The 19,258-nt window shown below is 40.0% G+C and overlaps 2 protein-coding genes across 9 annotated transcripts; one reads left to right on the plus strand and one right to left on the minus strand.

The window, feature by feature from the left end:
* Positions 1-211: 211 nt before the first annotated feature.
* On the minus strand, positions 212-11,307 carry dcun1d2a (DCN1, defective in cullin neddylation 1, domain containing 2a). 5 transcript variants are annotated; one of them, XM_086267139.1, is made up of 7 exons: positions 11,239-11,307; positions 5,517-5,733; positions 5,211-5,379; positions 4,763-4,893; positions 4,591-4,673; positions 1,645-1,741; positions 212-1,555 (listed from the first exon to the last, which is right to left on the minus strand). In XM_086267139.1, exons 2-7 carry the CDS (start codon positions 5,689-5,691, stop codon positions 1,476-1,478), a joined length of 735 nt encoding a protein of 244 aa, XP_086123265.1. In that variant the 5' UTR covers positions 5,692-5,733; positions 11,239-11,307; the 3' UTR covers positions 212-1,475. The 5 variants fall into 5 exon arrangements, with proteins under 5 accessions (XP_086123265.1, XP_086123263.1, XP_086123266.1 ...); XM_086267137.1 differs by lacking the exon at positions 11,239-11,307 and adding an exon at positions 7,309-7,540; XM_086267140.1 differs by lacking the exon at positions 11,239-11,307 and adding an exon at positions 7,074-7,286.
* On the plus strand, positions 10,649-19,258 carry tfdp1a (transcription factor Dp-1, a). 4 transcript variants are annotated; one of them, XM_086267131.1, is made up of 12 exons: positions 10,649-10,875; positions 12,860-12,944; positions 13,366-13,432; positions 13,613-13,734; positions 14,646-14,767; positions 14,983-15,148; positions 15,277-15,423; positions 15,497-15,565; positions 15,952-16,103; positions 17,077-17,243; positions 17,946-18,024; positions 18,100-19,258. In XM_086267131.1, the coding sequence occupies exons 2-12, from the start codon at positions 12,933-12,935 to the stop codon at positions 18,236-18,238; spliced, it is 1,242 nt and encodes a 413-aa protein (XP_086123257.1). In that variant the 5' UTR covers positions 10,649-10,875; positions 12,860-12,932; the 3' UTR covers positions 18,239-19,258. The 4 variants fall into 4 exon arrangements, with proteins under 4 accessions (XP_086123257.1, XP_086123259.1, XP_086123261.1 ...); XM_086267133.1 differs by lacking the exon at positions 10,649-10,875 and adding an exon at positions 12,010-12,055; XM_086267135.1 differs by lacking the exon at positions 10,649-10,875 and adding an exon at positions 12,017-12,102.

Below are 19,258 nucleotides of genomic sequence, written 5' to 3' on the forward strand. Positions count from 1 at the left end.
TGTCTTGAGTTTATAGAGAATTACCAGAAAAACAGAAAATATTAAATGAGAAGCAGTTTTCTGGTATTTCCAAACATTTCCCCCCCCCTCAGTGTCGACTTGCCTTCGCTGTAACTGTGCTTTTTTGTACTCTTTAGCAGTTGTTTTTTGTATCTGTGATATTAAGCGTCATATTTCTCATCAGCAGCAAAAGAGCTAAATACACACATCATTATGGAAAAACTCATGCTTTATTCATCTTTCGTAAATGAACAATATTAGGCTACTTACACAATGTATCAACAATATTTTCTATTTTTCACTACCTTCAGGAACACTGAACAGATGGGGTTAAACAGAAATACAAATATCAAACAGACAGATTTTTAATCTTAAGGCTTACTTTGTCGTCCTGTTGTCGCCCTCTTTAGTGTCCTGATTTCTGTATTAAGGGCTTTGCACTGCCTAAACACACAGATATGTGCCATGCAATCCTAAAGGTCAGTCGTTTCCTAATTTCAGAATTTCTCTCAAGTGCTGCTAAACAGTTGTTTAAGCATAAAAAACGCATCAAAGTGATGAATTGATAAAAAACAAAATTGCTTCTGAAAGAAAGTCGACTATGTGACATTTAGGATTCAAGACCCACTCCCCACTGAGATTATTCAGACAACACAACCCAATATCCATGACCTAAATTAAAGTACTGCCTTTACTTTAGTGAAAATGTATTGGTGTAACCAGCCAGGGGTGACGTAAAATGTGTTTCAACATGCTTTTGATGAGAAGCTCACAATTCCATGACTTAACAGAGCCACCTAACAATTTAACCAACAGCATATCATCCACAATATTGAGGCATCCCGTTAGAGAACTTAGCATTTACTGTACATAAAACAATCATCTTTTGTATTTATAAATTGAACATATTTATATTATTCTTCATATAGCTCTCTTTGTAAACTGTCCCAATAGATACAGTATGTACAGTAAAAACTGCAACAGTTCTGTTGGTGCTGGTGTAGTGAGCACTCTGTCCCAAGGTTAGAATAAGACAATAAGACATGGGAACTTTGCACAGTCACTCAGAGCTTTGAGACACGGTTGACTAGGAAGAATCTTAAAACACACAGCTTCTCCAGTCCATTCAGAGTACACGCAGCCAGTGAACCTCCTCTCAGTGCTGTGTCTATGCCCACCTATGGGGGCTGTAGTGCTCCTCCTGGAGCAGAGCACAGGGGCATCCAGGATACTGAGAATCTGGCAATGTCCATATGACGCCTCAGACTCAAGAGGGCAGAAAACGTGGCCAGTTGTTCTCGTAGTTTATACTCAGCTCCCTGAAAGGTGGTTTCCTGACAGTTTCAAGTGCTTCGGTTTTCACTCTGAAGTCTACAATTTTCTTTTTTTTTTTCTCTTTTGTACAAGTCTTAAAAAAAACTATCAAGTCACTGTAAAAGAAACAATGTTCTGGTTTTCCAGAGTCGGGATTAGATTTAGAGAGTTTTGCGTTTTGATCCTGTTACAATTGGTCGAGCGAATTCCACAAAATCATCTATAAGGACTGGCCAAGCTCCTGGGTGAGAAACACCGAAATATCGTTAGTGTCACAGTGATGGACGAGAGCTAAATATGAAGCATGTATTATCGATTGTGCCGGCTCACCTTCCTCATCATAGTTTGACATGTCGTCTGCTATCATGTTGCCAAAGTCCAACAACAAGTTCCATGTGTCCTTTGGGATAGATCGTTTATGGTGTTCCTGAAACGAACGAGTCCTGGTAAATTCACAGGTACAGAAACAGCTTCACATGTTTTCATTTCCTTCCATCTTTAATAATAGATTTTTTTGTCACTGTAAATAACTGATGGACTGAATTCTAGAGTTCTGTTTCAACCAAAACACCAGGGACAGGTTGCACCAACTGTACTTTGCTAAGCCTGGTCCAAACACCTAAGTCAGTATTTCTGAAAAGCAGTCTTGAGACTGGACTTTACGCTCAATAAAAGAAAAAAATCTGTAACATTCTCCTGATGTCCGCCTAATTTGTCAGTTCTGCTTTGGAGTAGATTTGGAGGATCAAAGTAAACAAAATTGCCATTACTGACACAGAAATAAGAAAATTAAGAGCTGTGCAGGCAGCGCAAGAACACACAGACGGCCAAGTCCAACTTTATAACAAGCAATAAGAGAGCTAGGAAAGAAATAACGAGCACAATAAATCATACACTAACTCAGACAGCCTCTGTTAATGAAACGATGCAAAGAAAAGTGGAAAAACCAAACAAAGATGTTTCTTTGAAAAGAAATCCCTTCAAACCAGCACAGCTAGGCAGATTTTTATTAGCAGTATATAACTGTTTAAGTTGCCAGAGTGGGTGTAGTTTTGTCGGACAGCTGCAGGCTTGTGGTCCAAAAAACCAAACAAAAAACTGCAAGTCATGGTACAGCTCTTCAGTATGTTCAAAAAGATAACTCCTAAAAGTTGAAACCACTCAATCACCCCCCTGGCAGCAGCCTGCTTATGTTATCTGAATAACTCTGACATCTAAATGTCTGTTTGCCTCAAACATTACGCCACTGGTACTTTAATGTAATGTGCTGTGTTGACTAAGCTGTCGGCAGAAATGGTCTGAATTTGGACTTTTACACCTGCTTCGGACTAGAGATGGCACGATACCACTTTTTTATGTCCGATACCGATACCGATATCATAAATTTGGATATCTGCCGATACCGATATGAATCCGATATAGTGTTTTTTAATCAACAAAACTGTTTTTTAAATATCTTGCTGCATTTTGTATAAGTTCATACTCAAGTTTAAAACAACAACTACACTAAAGCTATTCTGTTATACCTGTATGCAAAAAAAAATGTTTCATAGTTCAGCAATACTGATCAATCTAATAAACTTAAACCTACACCATCCTCCCTATTCTGGTATTTTAAAGAGTACTTAGCATAAATATTAAGCAGCCTAACTAATAGGGTTCCAACTCCCAGCAACAACAAAAATAAATAAATAAAAAATAGGGAACCACCCCTCACGCTCCACCTCATGATGCTTAATCGACGTAACCAACCTTAATTTGATGCAGTGTGAAAAAAAAATGCACAGAAATCAATTATTTTTCAAGAAATATTAAATAGATTCAACATCTTTCTTCAACAAAATTGCAGACTGCACAGATGGTACCTTCCCAAAGGAAAAAGTACTATAGCTTACTAGGGTATATATATTAGACTTAATAGTTACTATATACAGTAATGGACTTCTATTTATTTTGCATCAAATTAAAACTTTGGGTGTCAGATAATTATTTATTAAAAGCTAGACATTTTAAATGAGAATAAGAAAGAAAAGTATGTCTTTGTGCCCCCTTTTTCCTGTTCATGCCCTATCGGCCCCCCTGGCTAAACTTTGCTAGATCCGCCCCTGCACAGTTACCAGCGTCAGCTACGTAGAAAAAGATCCTGGAGTAGAAAGTAATATTAAATAAATTCTAACAACAGCTGATCAAGCTTAAACGTGCTGCTGTTGTTCAGCCGCTGGTTTCCTCTTTCTGGTGCAAAGTGGGCCAAAAACAAACCAGAGAGACGGACTCGCGACAGAAAAGCCGATCAGCTGATCGTTAAGCAGTTTCATGATTGAAGTAGCAGCAAGAAGAGGCAGTCGCTCCATATATCGTTTGTTAAGCTTAATGCAGGAATGCTTTACAAACATTCAGAGATGGACTTACACACTTGCTTTACTTCTCTCGGGATAACTTTGTCGGAGATGAAATGCCGGGTTGCTAGCGAAGCTCCAAATGCTATCCAGACCACCGACAGGTCCCGCATGCCACAGCCGCTCTATCACGTGATGCTAACGTTCTGAGGTGAGTTACAGCGTGTTGCAAGTTTTGTGAGGTGCTTTCGTGATATTTAATGGATCGGATTACATTTTTTATTTTTCTCCGATATCCGATCCAGTAATTTAGGTCAGTATCGGACCGATACCGATACGTAATATCGGATCGGTCCATCTCTACTTCGGACTAAGATTCTTGAAAAGTGCAGGGTTGGTGGAAACATCATGGTGGAAACAATCTGGTTTTGCCCACTAGTTTTTGTGATCACGTAGGTATCTAACGGAATAATGGCCCAGGCCTCTAGAATGGATTCCTCCTTAATTAGAGGATTAAAATGGCTTAAAGTTTGGCTAACTGATTTAAAACAAAAAACAAAAAAAACACACACACATTTTATTCTGGAGCAAATAAAATGCCACTTAAAAAGGTTTAAAAAGAATTACAATCTTGGTGACTTTTTGGGGAAAAGTGAACACCTTTTTAGGTGTAATGAGGACATCACCTGACCTTTTTCTCTTAAAAATACCAGTAGTAGTATCTCAGCTCTTAGAACACAGCTCCTTCCTCACATTTAAAATCTGTATACATACATCAGTGTAAAAACAAACAAAAATAAAAAATAATTTGCACTTTTTTTTTTTAAATAATGCCCCAAATATCCAAACACTGCGCCTGCCAATAAAAATCAACATTACGGATTTCTTAATAAGCAAAAATTCAGGGTCCATCGTGCCCAGTTTTACTCCTTTGACTCACCAAAAGGAATCTATTCCAAAGATCGAGGAATTTAAATCGTCCCGAAAGGACCAGGTTCCAGTAGGCTACGGCCATCTCCAAATCTACACAAATGAGACAACTTTGTTCAGATGTTTGTGAATCTATAATATTAGTCAAAAATCTATTGTTAGGTCACAATCCGTGAACTTACCGAGACCCTTCTGGCCAGGATTTTTGGCAAAGTTAAAGGTGAATTGATAGAAGTCCTTGAACTTTCCACTATCTTTTAGCTCTTGTTCTAATCTTGGCAAAAGTGCCTTCAGTTTTTCTGGACTGTCACACCTAGAAAAAAAAGAAAAGAAAAGAAAATATAAGCAGCACATACACAAATCACAACACATGGACAAACAAAACTGTTCTAACATTCAGTGCCCTGAAAGCCTACTCGGACACCTGAGCCTCAAAAGTCAAAACACTGCAACTGTTTCATTGAGTCGTTCCACGAAGACACAGTATACCCAGGCTGTGGGCGGATGTATAAATAGACAGCCTTCCCTCCCTGGAGCAACACTAAGAGAACCGCCATGCGTAGATACTTCAGTAAGAGTGTTTTTGTCCCACTTTAGAGCGTGTCACGTGCCGTTCATGTCAACACTCACCCCAGCTCGGTCATTCCATCCATAAACTCCTTCTTGGTGAACTCACACTGAGTGGCGGCACGAAACTTCCACGCAATAACCAGCACAGAGATGCTGGCTGGATCCAGTGAGAGGTCGTCACAAAACTGCTGGATCCCATCAATACCAATCTTATTCTCATCCTGGGGATCTATCAAGACAAAAACACAGTTTCACTCGAAATACTCAAGCAAGCAGTGTCTGTAACTCTTCTGGAATAAGGATCTTTACACTGTTCTTGTAAACAAAATTACAGCCTTAAACACTGTATTTTAAGATCCTACTTGCCTTTGTAGCGATTGTAGAGCTGTTCCAGCTTCTTACGGTCTACTGAGGTTTTCATGGATTCCTTACAGTAAAGCTCTGGATTCTGAAAATAGTTGTCTGTAGCAACTTCTAGTTTCCAGTCATTCTGTGTGAGACAGTACACGGCCGTTTTCTCCCCAGCCTGTGTGAAGGACATGAACTGCCGTACCTTGTCCCTCTGCGAAGACTTCAGCTTATGCTGTACAAGTACAGGACAGGGGCTGTCAGGCACCGGTGCAATCAAACCAGTCAGTACAGACAGAACCACACAAATGCAGAGCGACACACAGACAAAAACACACAGCGAAACATAAAACTCCACAGGCATTCAGGCAACAGGAAGAAAGACTGGGACACGCTCAGGAATACTCCGGCACATATTTCAAAAGGTTAGTCAGTCACGCCGACAAACGCGCTACAAATTTTGAGACAAGACGCGCTGGTAGTAATGACGTCCTTTCCAAAAACAAGGTGGGTTTTTCTGAAAGGGGTTGTTATGGATTCTCAAAGCACATGCTGTACCTTGGAGGGCCCCTCAGATAACTACATTCATACTTGTAACATGAGTAGGGACATAGGATGCCATCACAAGGACCCAGAGGTGCAACAAGTCTGGAGTGAAACACAAGCCGCCCCCCACCAGAAATACTCAACAAATACCCCTTACATAAAAATATAGAGTGCACTTTCATTACATAAATACTTATAAGGTGATTTTAATTCATTATGGACAGAGGAACAAAAGAAATTACTCAGTGTGCACTTCTCTTGGCTAAAATCAGTAATGTTCATTTAGAATAATACACCACTGAATTATAGACAGCCATATAACAAGTTTTTATCATATCTTAGACCAAACCTTTCCAGAGATACTTGTGCTAGTGTGCAACTACCATCTCCTCTCCAGCAGAAATTAACCAGCAATCAATCATTAAAGCCATAAATCTAAAAGAAAAAATTGCCAAAAGTTATTTTAGCAGCTCCAAAGTCTAATTTCTACTATGAAAATAAAACGAATAAGTTTGGGATTGTGGACCGTTTGAGGACAAGTCTACCTAATATTTGTGATGCTGTATTCTGATCCAAAAGGTTAGAAAAGCTTTTAAACAGTTCTGTCTATTTTTGCAAAAAATAAATAAATAAAAAATCACCATCCTATGCCATGTCCTCCAACTAGCTGCAGCGTCTGAACACCTCACTGAAGATCAGCATGTCCTCAACCTGAGTTCACCGAGCTGCTAATAACTCCATTACTGATGTAGTCAATAACGATGTATGAAGTCATGTGTCTGCCCCGGTTTGCTGCTCTGGCAGCACGGATTATTGTTCTGTTACAGGAGGGTAACGTTGGGTTAGCATTGTCTTCACAAACACCAGCTAGTAACTTGCACTGGCTAACGTTAGCTGAGTTAGCCTCTCTCTCTGACATTAACGATGGGGTTAATATCACGGGAACAGACTGTCATTGTGGTTACGCGTTAGCCGGGACTTAACTCAAACGGCCCTGTGTGTGTGTGTCTTTGAGGTCCAGCGGCTGACCTGCTCACAGCCGAAGTTACCAGACTGCCAAAAAGGGACGTGTAGCTAATGCTAGCTGCTCTTAAAATATCCAACTGACCTTCCCTGTAATAGCAACGAACACGAGTAAATGGCCACTGTACGCTTGCCAAAACGCGACACATCATGTACTTTAATACCACGACAATAGTCTTGTAAGCAAACCTTACTGGCATTAAATCCAATGCCTGGGTTTGTGTTTATTTTGGTTACCTACCATTTTTACACCCGCTGTTTGACCAGTTTGGTAGTCCGACTGTCGTTCATTATACGCATGCGCGGAAGTCGCCGGATTGCATAAAAAAGATGAGGTCTGCGGTAAAGGCTCCGTTTGATATTTGCATTATTTGCGCTTATTTGATTAGAAAATATGGGCTTGTGCAAGTATTTGTCGCGCAAAGAGAGTTAAAACGACACTTTCAAATACGATGTTATACCAAGTGTAATACACAAACAGGAAAACTCCCTCAAAACTGCATTCAGCACTGTTAAAAATAAAACTCAACCCCACCCTTCACCCGCTACACACACAGACACACACTTGTTGACTGCCAACATCCTCACACACCATCCGCAACACAATACACACTGTAAAACACAGCATCAGTAATCCTCCTTCACGGCACATCACACCTGCCTTGCTCTGTTAGTGGCAGACATATGAACAGCTGACCGAAGAAATTTATTTAAACTGCATTAAAACAACGACTGTTGTAGACATCCAAGATTGTTAGGTGACCCAAAGCCTCAAAAAAAAAAAAAAAAAAAAAAAAAAAAAAGTCAGAGCAGCCTTTCTGAAATGCCATTGCAGGGTAAGCACAGGTGTAATAACATTCATCATGGCACTGCTCCATTTAGAAGGGTCAGGGTTTATTGTGCTTGCCAGCTCACTAGAACGACTGATAGACTGAATATAACAGGGTTATAATTGAGTTTAACACTTACATGCTTATTGTGGTATGAGATGTCAAAGTGGTTATTGTGAAAAAGACCTATTTTGATAGCAACCATTAATGAATATGGCTATATTAGCAAGAAAAAAATCTAGAGTATTGTTTGTAGTGCTTTGGAAATGTATTGGGTTATGCTTACAGTGTTTACTGAATAAGATAACTAGCTTTGGAATAGTAAAGTTTAAATATTTTTAATACAAGTCGCATCCCAGACCTATTGAATCAAGAAATCACGTAAATAAAACCTGTGTGACAAAGTAAAGTAGGGTAAAAGACCTCAAACATCAAAACATCATGCAACCATTTAAAGAAACTCCAGAACAGATAAGAAACAAATTCAGTGACATCCATCAGTCTGGAAGGGGTTACAAGGTAATTTCTAGAGCTTTAGGACTCCAATGAACCATGGTGAAAGCCATTATGCATAAAAGAAGAAAACCTGGAACAGTGGCAAGCCTTCCCAGAAGTAGCCGGCCTACCAAATTTACTCCAAGACTGCATTAACGACTCATCTAGGAGGTTACAAAATAACCCAAGACAACCTCTAAAGAACTGCTGGCCTCACTTGTCTCAGTTAAGGTTTATGATTCAACAGTAAGATTTGCATAACTTCAACATTCAACATAAATCACCTCAAGGTGCTTTACATTGTAAAGACCCTACAATAATAAAGAGAAACCTCAAAAATCAAAGCAAGTGCACACTTTGAGCAAGTGCTTGGTGAGAGTGGGAAGGAAAAACACACAGTCTTGTAGGAATGAAGCCTCAAGAAGAACTAATTACTAAAGTTAATTCAGAAAAATTCCAAGGAGAAAAAAACTGCTGACCTAAAAGATCACAAAGGCTAGTCTCACATTTGCCAAAAAAAAACCCCATCTTGATGATCCCTAAGACTTTTTGGAAAATATTCTGTGGACTGACAAGACAAAAGTTCCACTTATTGGAATGTTTGAGTCCCATTACATCTGACATAAAACTAATACAGGATTTCAAAAAAAAAAAATGATATCAGAGGATTGGTTTATGCATCAGGACAACGATCCACCCCCCAAACAAACAAAAAAGACAACATCCAAAAACGTTTTTGGAGTGACCTAGTCAAAGTCCGGGCTTAAAGCCGATTGAGATTCTTTGTGATGACCTTAAACATGCCATTAATGCTCTGAAACCCTCCAACGTCGCTGAATTAAAACAATTCTGCAAAGAACACCAAGGCCTTGGTGTTCCCCCGGAAAAGGTGGAAAAGGTAACTAGGGAAAGGGAGTTTTGCTTAGGCTGTTGCCCCCACAACCTGGTGCCAGATACACATAAGAAAATGAATGGATGGATGGATGGATGGATGGATGAATCTATGGATGGAGAAAGTTTACCTTGCCCAGCTTTTCAAGAGTTACAAATACACAACTCATATGATAATTCAAGCAAAGAAAGGCAAACGATTAAACCCTTATGAGCGAAGAAAAACATTTGTGACTACTTTATTAAAAAAAAATTGTATGGTAACAGGGTTAAATGAGAGTAACAGGTCTGCACAAGATAACGGGGTTGAACGGATGTATTACTTTTATTTGTAGATTATGTCATACATCTGACAAATAAATACTCAGGACTACACAGAAATGTTGTTTATCTTTATATAATATCTTATATATTTTTTAACATGTTTGAAATGTTTGTTTTATATGTACAGTAACAGGATTGCAAATCAGTGCTGATATTAGAGTTTTCTCAGAAAAGGATGTAAGCTGATAGTTGACTGTGAAAGTCAAGAATAAATATAGAGATATAAACAAAGGAATTAAACTTTTAAATTAATTTCTATTTTGGTAATATAAATATCAAGGTTTGCATTGGTTGGAATGACACAATCTACTCAGAAAAGACTGGAAAAATACAAAATATATCACAGAGAACTGACCTTTCATCTAACCACGGTGTTAACACGCAGCTCAATCGTGTCACTGATTTTTTGTCAAGTCACTCACTGTTTAGGCTGCACATAGGGTTGCAGTGCGTAATGACTCTTCTTTAATATATAATATAAGTTGATGATGAACAAAATCAAAACAAGAAAAAAAAGTGGATTTATAACTATTTTTAACTGTTATAAATTAGTTATTGAGAATTTGGCAAGAGAAAAAAAATGCTATTTTGATAGTTCTCAAGAGCTATTTTGCATTTAAATGATATTTTGGAATTGAACCACCTTCACACTACAAATGTATGTTGTAGTCCTTTGTGAGTGGATTGTATTCAAATTCATATGTGTGTGTGTGTGTGTGTGTGTGTGTGTGTGTGTGTGTGTGTGTGTGTGTGTGTGTGTGGAGTGGGGGCAAAGAAAATCTCCTGCATTTGTACGATGGCTCACTAACAGTGACAAAAGTGAGTGTTAAGACCTCTCCAGTGCACTTGCTATCACTGTTATTTGCACCAAATCAGGTGAAATTGTTTCACAATGACTCATGGCTTCCTAACTGAACAGATTTGCATCCCTGGAGATTAACTAACTTTGTGTTAAACCTTCGATACTCTGACCCCTTACTTATTTCACGTCTTGTCATATTAACACATTTTTTATGGCGCACTCCTGTGCAGCAGACGGCGCTACATGTATCACGAGGGCTCTGGTATCCACCAATCCAAAGAGCTCCAGGTTGTGGGCATGAACTATTTTGACCGCTTTGCTTTCGTCTCATTCGTGCTGTCCAATCAAGCTCCACTAAAGCGAGGCACCGCCAAGATCAGATTGTGAGAGACGCTGCTGTAGCAAGGCTAACGGAAAGTCGATAGGAAAGGCTAGCGAGCGATCTGTTAACCTGTAAGGTGCACCGGTAAGCAGCATCTACTCAACTGCAGCTTGTCACTCAGCTGACGCATATGATAGCACTGACGTTAAATATCTGTATGACCGTCTATTGTTTGTTAAGTATATAGGAAAAAAAATGTTACCGCCAATAAATACAAAGCTAACCGTCGAGGTAAACTTGTAGCTAATTCTGGGGTTGTCGATGACAGCTGGGGTTTAGCTTCTGTGCTAACCCACTAGCTAGTCAGTGGGCTAACAAAGCGCTGAAGCACCTACTTCTTGAAGTGCAATCGCGAGCTAGCTCAGTGTTAAAATAAACATTTTAATAATAAAGTAAAGTACCTTTTGCATTGCATTTAATATATCCTCTTTCAAGTCGCTAACTTACGGCATGTAGCTGACGGTAACGAAGTGAAGAGCAAAGCTAGTTTTTGCGGTTCATGATGATTGTAATCGACCTGATTACAGTAACGTACTTGTATTGGATCCATATGCAACAGTTCGTTTGGAAGCGAACCTTATAAAAACTAATATTTAAGTTTTAGACACCTCAAAATGGCCACCTTTCTGTGAATTTAGCGTCAGGAAAGTATTCGTAAGGCTCTTCGTGTTTTATTAAGAACAAATAAGAAAGGTTACGCGATTAAATGCGTGGAATAATAATAATAATGGTAATACTAATAAGTCGAGGGTTTAAATGTAACTTCCAGACAACAAAGCGTGTTATTCATTAGTTAGCTATGTGTTTTGATACTGGTTACTACACTGGCAAAAGGAGGTCAGCGGTTGACAATAAAACGCAATCAACTCACGGAGTATATATGGCTACCTGCAACTGGTATTTTAGAAGTTGTGGTTAACTGTGGCAAAAAAATTTATCGTCTGGATAAAATCCACCTTGCTGGCATCGATGGCAAACTTTGTTTACTTTTTCAGTCTCTTTGACTTGGAAACGATCACTCTTTGTACAGCTAGCACACAGCAAGTTATGCAAATCCTGTCATGGCTTGTTGTATTAAAAAATAAGCTTAAAAGTGAAATACTCAATGTGAATACATTATTTCGTACTTCAAATTAACTATATAATTGTTAAAAAGTATCTCGACATTTCTTAGTTTGTTTCCTGTTTAGTGGGGATTTAGACCTCCTCTTCCTCCATTCTCAAATGCCAACAACAACAGCCGTCGAGGAGACAGAGTGCACTCGTAAGCGCATACAGTCACCACAGTGAAGCTCATTCATCGTGCGAAAGGCACGTTCACTATTTTAAGTGTTAACCCATGCTGAAGTGTAGCTGGGATCTGCAGCACGGAACCAATAATCGCAACATTTCTACATGAATCGTCTCAGAGCGTGCAGGAGCTAACTAGTAAGCTAAGACCAGCAAGCTGGGTCTACCGCTAGCTGTTAGCAGCTAGCTGCGTCCAACAAAAGATTGTTCGTGCTAATCGACATATAATATGACCGCTGTTACAGTATCATGCAGCCACAGTGCCTGGAGCCATATAGTGCCTTCTCTGTTGCGACATTATCAGTTTAGCGCTGTTGTGATAAAGTTCGCTTGTTTGCGTGACCTGTAGCAGAAGTTGGACGGTGCCTCTCCTCCGGACGTGCTCGGTACCTGAAGTAGGCCTTGTGCACACTTAGCGTAGTAAAAGTTGTGAGCATCAAGGGATGGCTTAATATGGTTTCCTGCATAAAAAGAACACTTAAAAGTACTGCTCGGTGGCTCGTTCACGTGAGATTGGTGTGAGAAGCGTACATGTCTGCGCATTTTGGATAATAAAACAAACAGTGACGCTAACATTGGTGATGTAGTTAGCTTTCTACAATGTGCTCTTAGCAAGCAGACCAGATGGGCCTTACTTCAGAAATAAGTTTAAATTTCCTCTCCAAAACAAAGTGAAACACAGCTTAGCTTGGGAAACAGTATTGGGAAATATAATGTTTGGGTCAAACTGCAATTTTGTCATTATTTAAGTAATAGTTTGTTCTCTTTCTGTTTGCAGGGGTCTGAATAGTGACTGGCAGAAGAAAAGTCTTTTTAACCTAAAGCATACCTCTTTTCGGTCCTTTGGGATCATGGCTAAAGATGTAAGTAAATATATACATGGTTTCATGAGAAACATCAGGCTATTTCTGCGGTGTCACTTAAGTACTGTAGCTAATTTGGGTCCTTCAGTTTACTGGCTGCACTTAGTCTTGTAGTGTTTTCGTTTCTTTTTCTCTTTAAATAGACTGTGGGATTTGTTTAGTGACTTCATAGTGGAGTGGTTTATACATTTGCCTTACAAAAGATCCCCTGTTAGGTCCTGGAAGGTGACATAGTTCCATTGAATCAGGAAGGGCATCCGGCGTTAAAACTGTGACAAATCAAACTTGTGCAACTCGCTGCGGTGACCATTCGTAAATAAGGCATCAGCCAAAAGTAGCTTCTACTGTATGGAGTTTGTTTAACTTGACTCGTCTTCAATTCTTTGGTTTCTGTAGTATATTAAGTTGTTCTCTTTTACAGGCTGGTCTAATTGAAACCAATGGAGAGCTAAAGGTTTTCATCGATCAGAATCTGAGCCCTAGTAAAGGTATATTTTATGTATATTTTACAGAAATTGTGCATATGTGATATGCAGGGCTTTCTAAGCAACATGTACAGTCTAGTTTAAGAGGCAGCAGAGCTGTTTGTTGGTAGGTGGACAATAGGGGGCAATGGTGTTTCATTCAAAAGCTTCCCTCATTAATGATCTTCTCATGTCTCCTATAAGGTGTCCTGTCCTTGGTTACTGTCCAGCCCACAGCTGCCCCTGTGGCCAAACAGCTACTACCCAAAACCCTTGGGCCATCCAATGTGAACGTCGCTACACACATGCAAAATGTGCCACACATGGTGAGTGAGGTCCTGTTAAGTCAGCATTATGTGGTTTCTTTTCTCTTAAGAAACCCTCAGCAAATTTAAAGAATGCTTTGGCTCTGCTAAATATTAGCTAGATGAATTTTTGTAGGGTTTTACTCTGCTTTATATGAATGTTGTATAAGCCCCCTCCATTATCATTGTGAGGTGACCGGGGAGAGGGTAGCTGGAGGCAGTTGATCCTAAGCTCATCAACTCTACAGTCAGCAGGATTACACCCATCATCCCATTATGTACAAGGAATGTATACATAACGGAAATCAGCTTAGATATCACCTTACTAAAGGAATAGATCACCCGTCTTCAAGATGCCTCACATTGCTGTTAGGGATGCAGTTTTTTAAAGCTGTGTCTTTAACTGTCATCAGCCCAATTCAGCATCAGGTTTTTATTAGTCATCATAAATGACTGAAATTCTAAAAATGTCTTATTTCTCCCTTAAAGCTGTATTCAAACAATCGCCAATGATGATTTTCATGACAAACCAAATATTTTGCTTACAAAGTCAAATTCTGTCAAATGAAATAACTGTCATTTAACTTTACTGCTTCACCTGTCAGCTATCTAATGCAAGGCCAAATGTATTTAAATCATTCCTTATTGCACTGAGGGTAGTTATAGCTTTCTGCAAGGTATCCTCAAAATGACAGAAATCAGCAGAAGATGCGCGTCCTAAAGAGAGTGAACAGAGTCCCACCTTGAGTTTATGTTCAGTGTGAATTGGTTCTTGTAGTTAAACATAAAATATTTAAGTGTGAGGCTTTAGAAGAAATATTACATGTCAAGATTTGAGTACATGAGGTTTTAGAGGAGAAACTCATTGTTGATGACAACAAAAGCATGACTATCAGTGTGTGTTCTTTCTCTTCTCTGTGGTCTTCCTGTAGGTGATTGGAACACCCCAGAGGCCTACCGTATCGAACACCATTTTGGTAAACAGTCCACACACACCCAGTTCCCAGTTCCTCACACAGAGTCAACCAGCCGATGCCTCTCCTTGGTCATCAGGGTAAGGCTTCAAATTGCCCTTAAGATTTTAAGCTTGGGACATTATTGGTGAGCTCTGTCCAGATTAAGCTAAGCATTTTAGAATGGGTCAAGTCTGATAGCTATTCATAGCAATAATAAAAAAAAAAGAAAAGTGAATGCCAGATTGCCACACATCAGTGTGTTTGTGTTCATAGTGACGTGGGCTCGTTTTTTTGTTTGTTTTTATGTTTGCAGAAAACGTGGGAAGAAAGGGGAAAAGAATGGGAAGGGCTTGAGGCATTTTTCCATGAAGGTGTGCGAGAAGGTGCAGAAGAAAGGAGTGACCACGTACAATGAAGTGGCAGATGAACTGGTGGCAGAATTCAGCTCATCAGACAACCACATGTCACCGAATGACTCAGTGAGCACTGCCGCTGTGTGATACTGTCTCAGTGATGCAGACTGATTACTCCTGATGAAGATATTTTAATTCTAAGATATATTTTTTAATGTTTTGAATTGCGTCTTTTTTTTTCTCTCTCATTTCAGCATGTGTATGACCAGAAGAACATTCGGCGACGCGTTTATGATGCACTTAACGTGCTTATGGCCATGAACATTATTTCTAAAGAGAAAAAAGAAATCAAGTGGATTGGTCTACCCACCAACTCAGCGCAAGAGTGCCAAAACCTAGAGGTAGAAACGCACAGCGAAGACAGTCACTCCTGCTTTTGTTACCAGTGTTAAAACGCTTTTATTTCAACTGTAGGTGGAGAGACAAAGGCGGCTGGAGAGGATTAAGCAGAAACAATCACAGCTTCAGGAGCTCATACTGCAGGTTGGATTTGAGTGCTGGTACTTGTGTGATCAAAGGGGGGCTACAATTATAGTCTTTATAGTGGTAATTGTGCATCAGGGCTGCAGAAGACGCTTCATAAATACCCCACAAACTGATTGGCCTCTTTAGATTGCTTTTGTCTGCGTTTTGTCTCTTTTTGTGATGCTGGATCATAATGAATCAGTAATAAACAGAAGTTCTTCTCATTGAATCTCTATATATGCAAGTAGCACATGCAAAATGGCAACTTAAAATTGTTACAATGTAAAAGAAAAAATTAGTATTTAAAAAAAAAAAAGCATAAATATATCCAAGAATGCTGTAGTGCTACACTTAGTTCTTTGCAGCTGTTTGAGTTTTAACTTGTCTTTGATCTTGTCTTACAGCAAATAGCTTTTAAGAACCTGGTTCAGAGGAATAGGCAGACAGAGCAGCAGGCAAACCGACCTCCACCTCCCAACTCCATCATCCACCTTCCTTTCATTATTGTCAACACCAGCAAGAAAACTGTCATTGACTGCAGCATCTCCAATGACAAGTGTGTGATCATCAGCTCTGTTATTTAAAATGCTGGCACTTGGAATAATTTGTAACTGGGGGGGGGGGAAAGAAATTATCCAAAAAGTGGGGGAGGTGTTCACATTTTCATCGAGGCGCTGGTAGTGCTTCACCGGGCTGTATTTATTAGGGCTTTAATAAATAGTTGCGGAACAACATGTACTTGACAACAGCCCGTCAGCCACATAAGCTGCTTTATTTTTTCTAGCCATGTGACATGATTGTATGTAATACCTTGGAGCTGCATAGGTGGGAAACTCAACTATAATTGCAGGTTAATTGTGTTCTGGTTCTTGGCAAATAAGCTAAAAGAGGCTTGGAAGCCTTCTGTCAGTGCAAAGCCATTATAGTGTGGTATCAAGATGTGCATTATAACAATAACTAGAATCTCCTCATTTTTAACTCAACATTTCAGTGTGTATAGGATTAGTGGCTGACTTGAAGAAGTAAATATGAGGCCTTCCCACATGCAACTAAACCAGGGGTGTCCAACTCCAGGTCTCAAGGGCCGATGTCCTGCAGGTTTTAGATATCACCCTGGATCAGGACACCTAAATCAACTGATTAGTTCATTACCAGCCTCTGGAGAACTTCAAGACATGCTGAGGAGGTAATTTCGTCATTTAAATCAGCTGTGTTGGATCAAGGACTCATCTAAAACCTGCAGGGCACCGACCCTTGAGGCCTGGAGTTCGACACCCCTGATCTAAGCTAATCCCCGCTTTGTAGATTAACTTTATTTTGAAAGGAATACTAGTAGCTGTCCTCAACGGGCTAACTAAAATACTGAAGAACCTTTGGCTAATTTCTTCTTAGCCAAAGGTGTTGAAAATGGGACCCATGTTCTATTCTATTCAGTATGCTGTCCTTGATTTGGTACCCATGATCTTCTTTAAAATTAGAACGAACACTTGTTTGGATAATTGACCCTTTCCCATTTTTCCACTCTTCAGGTTCGAGTATTTGTTTAACTTCGACAGCATGTTTGAGATCCACGATGACATCGAGGTGCTAAAACGTATGGGCATGGCCTGCGGCTTGGAGGTGGGAAAGTGTTCTCCAGAGGATCTGAAAATCGCACGTAGCCTGGTGCCCAAAGCTCTAGAGCCTTATGTTATAGGTAAGTGACCAATATCCCTATGAGTTCGGCCCCCCTACCCCCCCTGGAAATTACGCCCCTGGTACTTGGTGCAGTTGTGAACACAGTAATCACACTTGGATGGGGACCAAACAATTGGACCAAGACCCTTTGGAGCAGCGGTCTCCAACCCCTGGGCCACGGACCGCTACCGGTCCGTGAGTCATTTGGTACCGGGCCGCAAGAGTTGAGGCTCAGGTGGGAAACTTATGGTTTTCAGAGTTTTTATTAGTTTCTATCGTTTTTGTTTTTTTAATCATTTTTATCGTTAACTCTGTTTCCCTGGGTCTTTTCCCCTGTGGTGCAAAAAAGGTTGGGGATCGCAGCTTTGGAGGGCAGGGTCTTGGGACACTTTATAAAGAAAATAAATAAAAAAAAAAAAATAAAAAAAACCTCCAGTGCGACTTATGGTATGATGATCTGCCCTAACTACCAGGTCTGCATTTTCTGAAAATGAGTGAAAAACAGCTACACGTTTACAAACTCGTCAACTCGGTCTAGAGTGAGAGGTGAGAAAAACAAGCTTAGACAGAAACTGCTTCAAAGGGTTAGTCTTCATCTGCAGTTAAAGTAGGCAAGAATCTGATTGTGCTTTCTGAATCCCTTTGTTCTATATCTCTTATCCCCACTCAGGTCTGCAAATAGTCGAAGGTCTTCATTCTAATTCATTTTCTCTTTATCCAGAAATGGCCAAAGGTCCCATCAGTAACGTCTACATCACTGGAGGTTCCTCTGCTAATGGAGCCCGTTACCCTGCAAACAGGTAAGAGTTGCTAAATGTGATGTAGCTCTAATGTGCACACTGCTTTTTCTAACATTTCCCCATCCTCTTATGCAGTGATGGCTGCACTGATGGCACCATGGCGTCCAGTTCAAACGATTCTCACTACAGCGGGTCTCGTGTGGAGACTCCAGTGTCTTACATGGGGGATGACGACGATGAGGATGAGTACGATGAGAATGACGATGAAGACTAACCTCCCTACACCTCGCCACTCCAACAAGCACAGTCTTCAAAACCACCCTCACCGTGGGAATTTAGTCCACTGTCGTGTGTGCTTTTTTTTTTCTTTTCTCCCCTCCGCCCTGTTTACCTGTATTTCTGTCTGGCTTTCTCAGGGGTGTCGATGAAAATTAAAAGAACAGAGGTGTTTGCACCCACCTTTTTCTGCTCCTGAGTCACCTGCACCACAGCTCAGTGGGAGGTGTCGTCCAAGGGAACTGTAGTCTTTGTCCCTGCCACCTGAAGTCTTTGTCTAATCCACTTCTTAATAAGCCATCCCACTAAAAAGCAACTCTAAGGCCTACTGCTGTTGGAGAATGTATAATGTACCCGTTTGACTTATAATTTTTTTTTCTGCAGTTGCATATGGCAGACATGATCAAAATGTTCCAAGGTGGCCAAAGTGTCTGCTGTGAGATGTGTTGTTAGTGCAACACCATGGATTCGGAATGGCTTAACACAGATGCCACTGCATCACAGTATGGGGCTCCATCACATCTCGTCATGCTTTGTTTGTTTTGTTTTGGTTTTGTGTTCTGAGCAATTTGAAATGGTTTCCCGATTGTTTTTGGGCTGGCTTCCTTCTGTTCCGTAGGCAGCTGCTTTCCTGATCTTCTTTGCTAGTTTTATTTGTATTCCAGAGTTGAGGAATTCTCCATCACCGCCCTGTTAATGCCTTGGTAGTGTTTACAAAATAATGGCAGCAGCGAGGTAAAGACTTTCATAACCCAGGCTCCTAGGTAAATAAGCTTTCTTTGTTAATTACATATATGAATCCTACAACAATTGTAGCTTATAGTTTCCTTTAGAGGCCAGTGGTAAAGATAGACCTACAAAAATTATTGATGTAACAATGTGTGGTTGTATAGGTCTTTATGTACACCCTTCAAAGATCTCCCTTTTAAAACTGAGCAACACGTGTACTGACTCTTCCAAATACCTTTTTCTGTAATCTAATATAAGTTTGCAAATTAAATATAGATTGTTTTAATAA

This window comes from Aulonocara sp. 'chitande type north' Nkhata Bay, linkage group LG16, assembly GCF_057382095.1.
Source record: "Aulonocara sp. 'chitande type north' Nkhata Bay isolate Kocher_YH1m ecotype deep benthic linkage group LG16, A_spYH_male_GT1.1, whole genome shotgun sequence".
Classification (NCBI taxonomy): Eukaryota; Metazoa; Chordata; class Actinopteri; order Cichliformes; family Cichlidae; genus Aulonocara; species Aulonocara sp. 'chitande type north' Nkhata Bay.

Coding starts and splice junctions, on each gene's coding strand:
- dcun1d2a (XM_086267136.1), bottom strand. CDS start 5,862: ATGCCTGTGGAGTTTTATGTTTCGCTGTGTGTTTTTGTCTGTGTGTCG. Junction 1,742..4,590: donor TTTGGAATAGATTCCTTTTG/GTGAGTCAAAGG, acceptor CGTTCGTTTCAG/GAACACCATAAACGATCTAT. Junction 1,556..1,644: donor GTCAAACTATGATGAGGAAG/GTGAGCCGGCAC, acceptor TTTCTCACCCAG/GAGCTTGGCCAGTCCTTATA.
- tfdp1a (XM_086267131.1), top strand. Junction 13,735..14,645: donor TGCAAAATGTGCCACACATG/GTGAGTGAGGTC, acceptor GTCTTCCTGTAG/GTGATTGGAACACCCCAGAG. Junction 16,104..17,076: donor TGCAGCATCTCCAATGACAA/GTGTGTGATCAT, acceptor TCCACTCTTCAG/GTTCGAGTATTTGTTTAACT.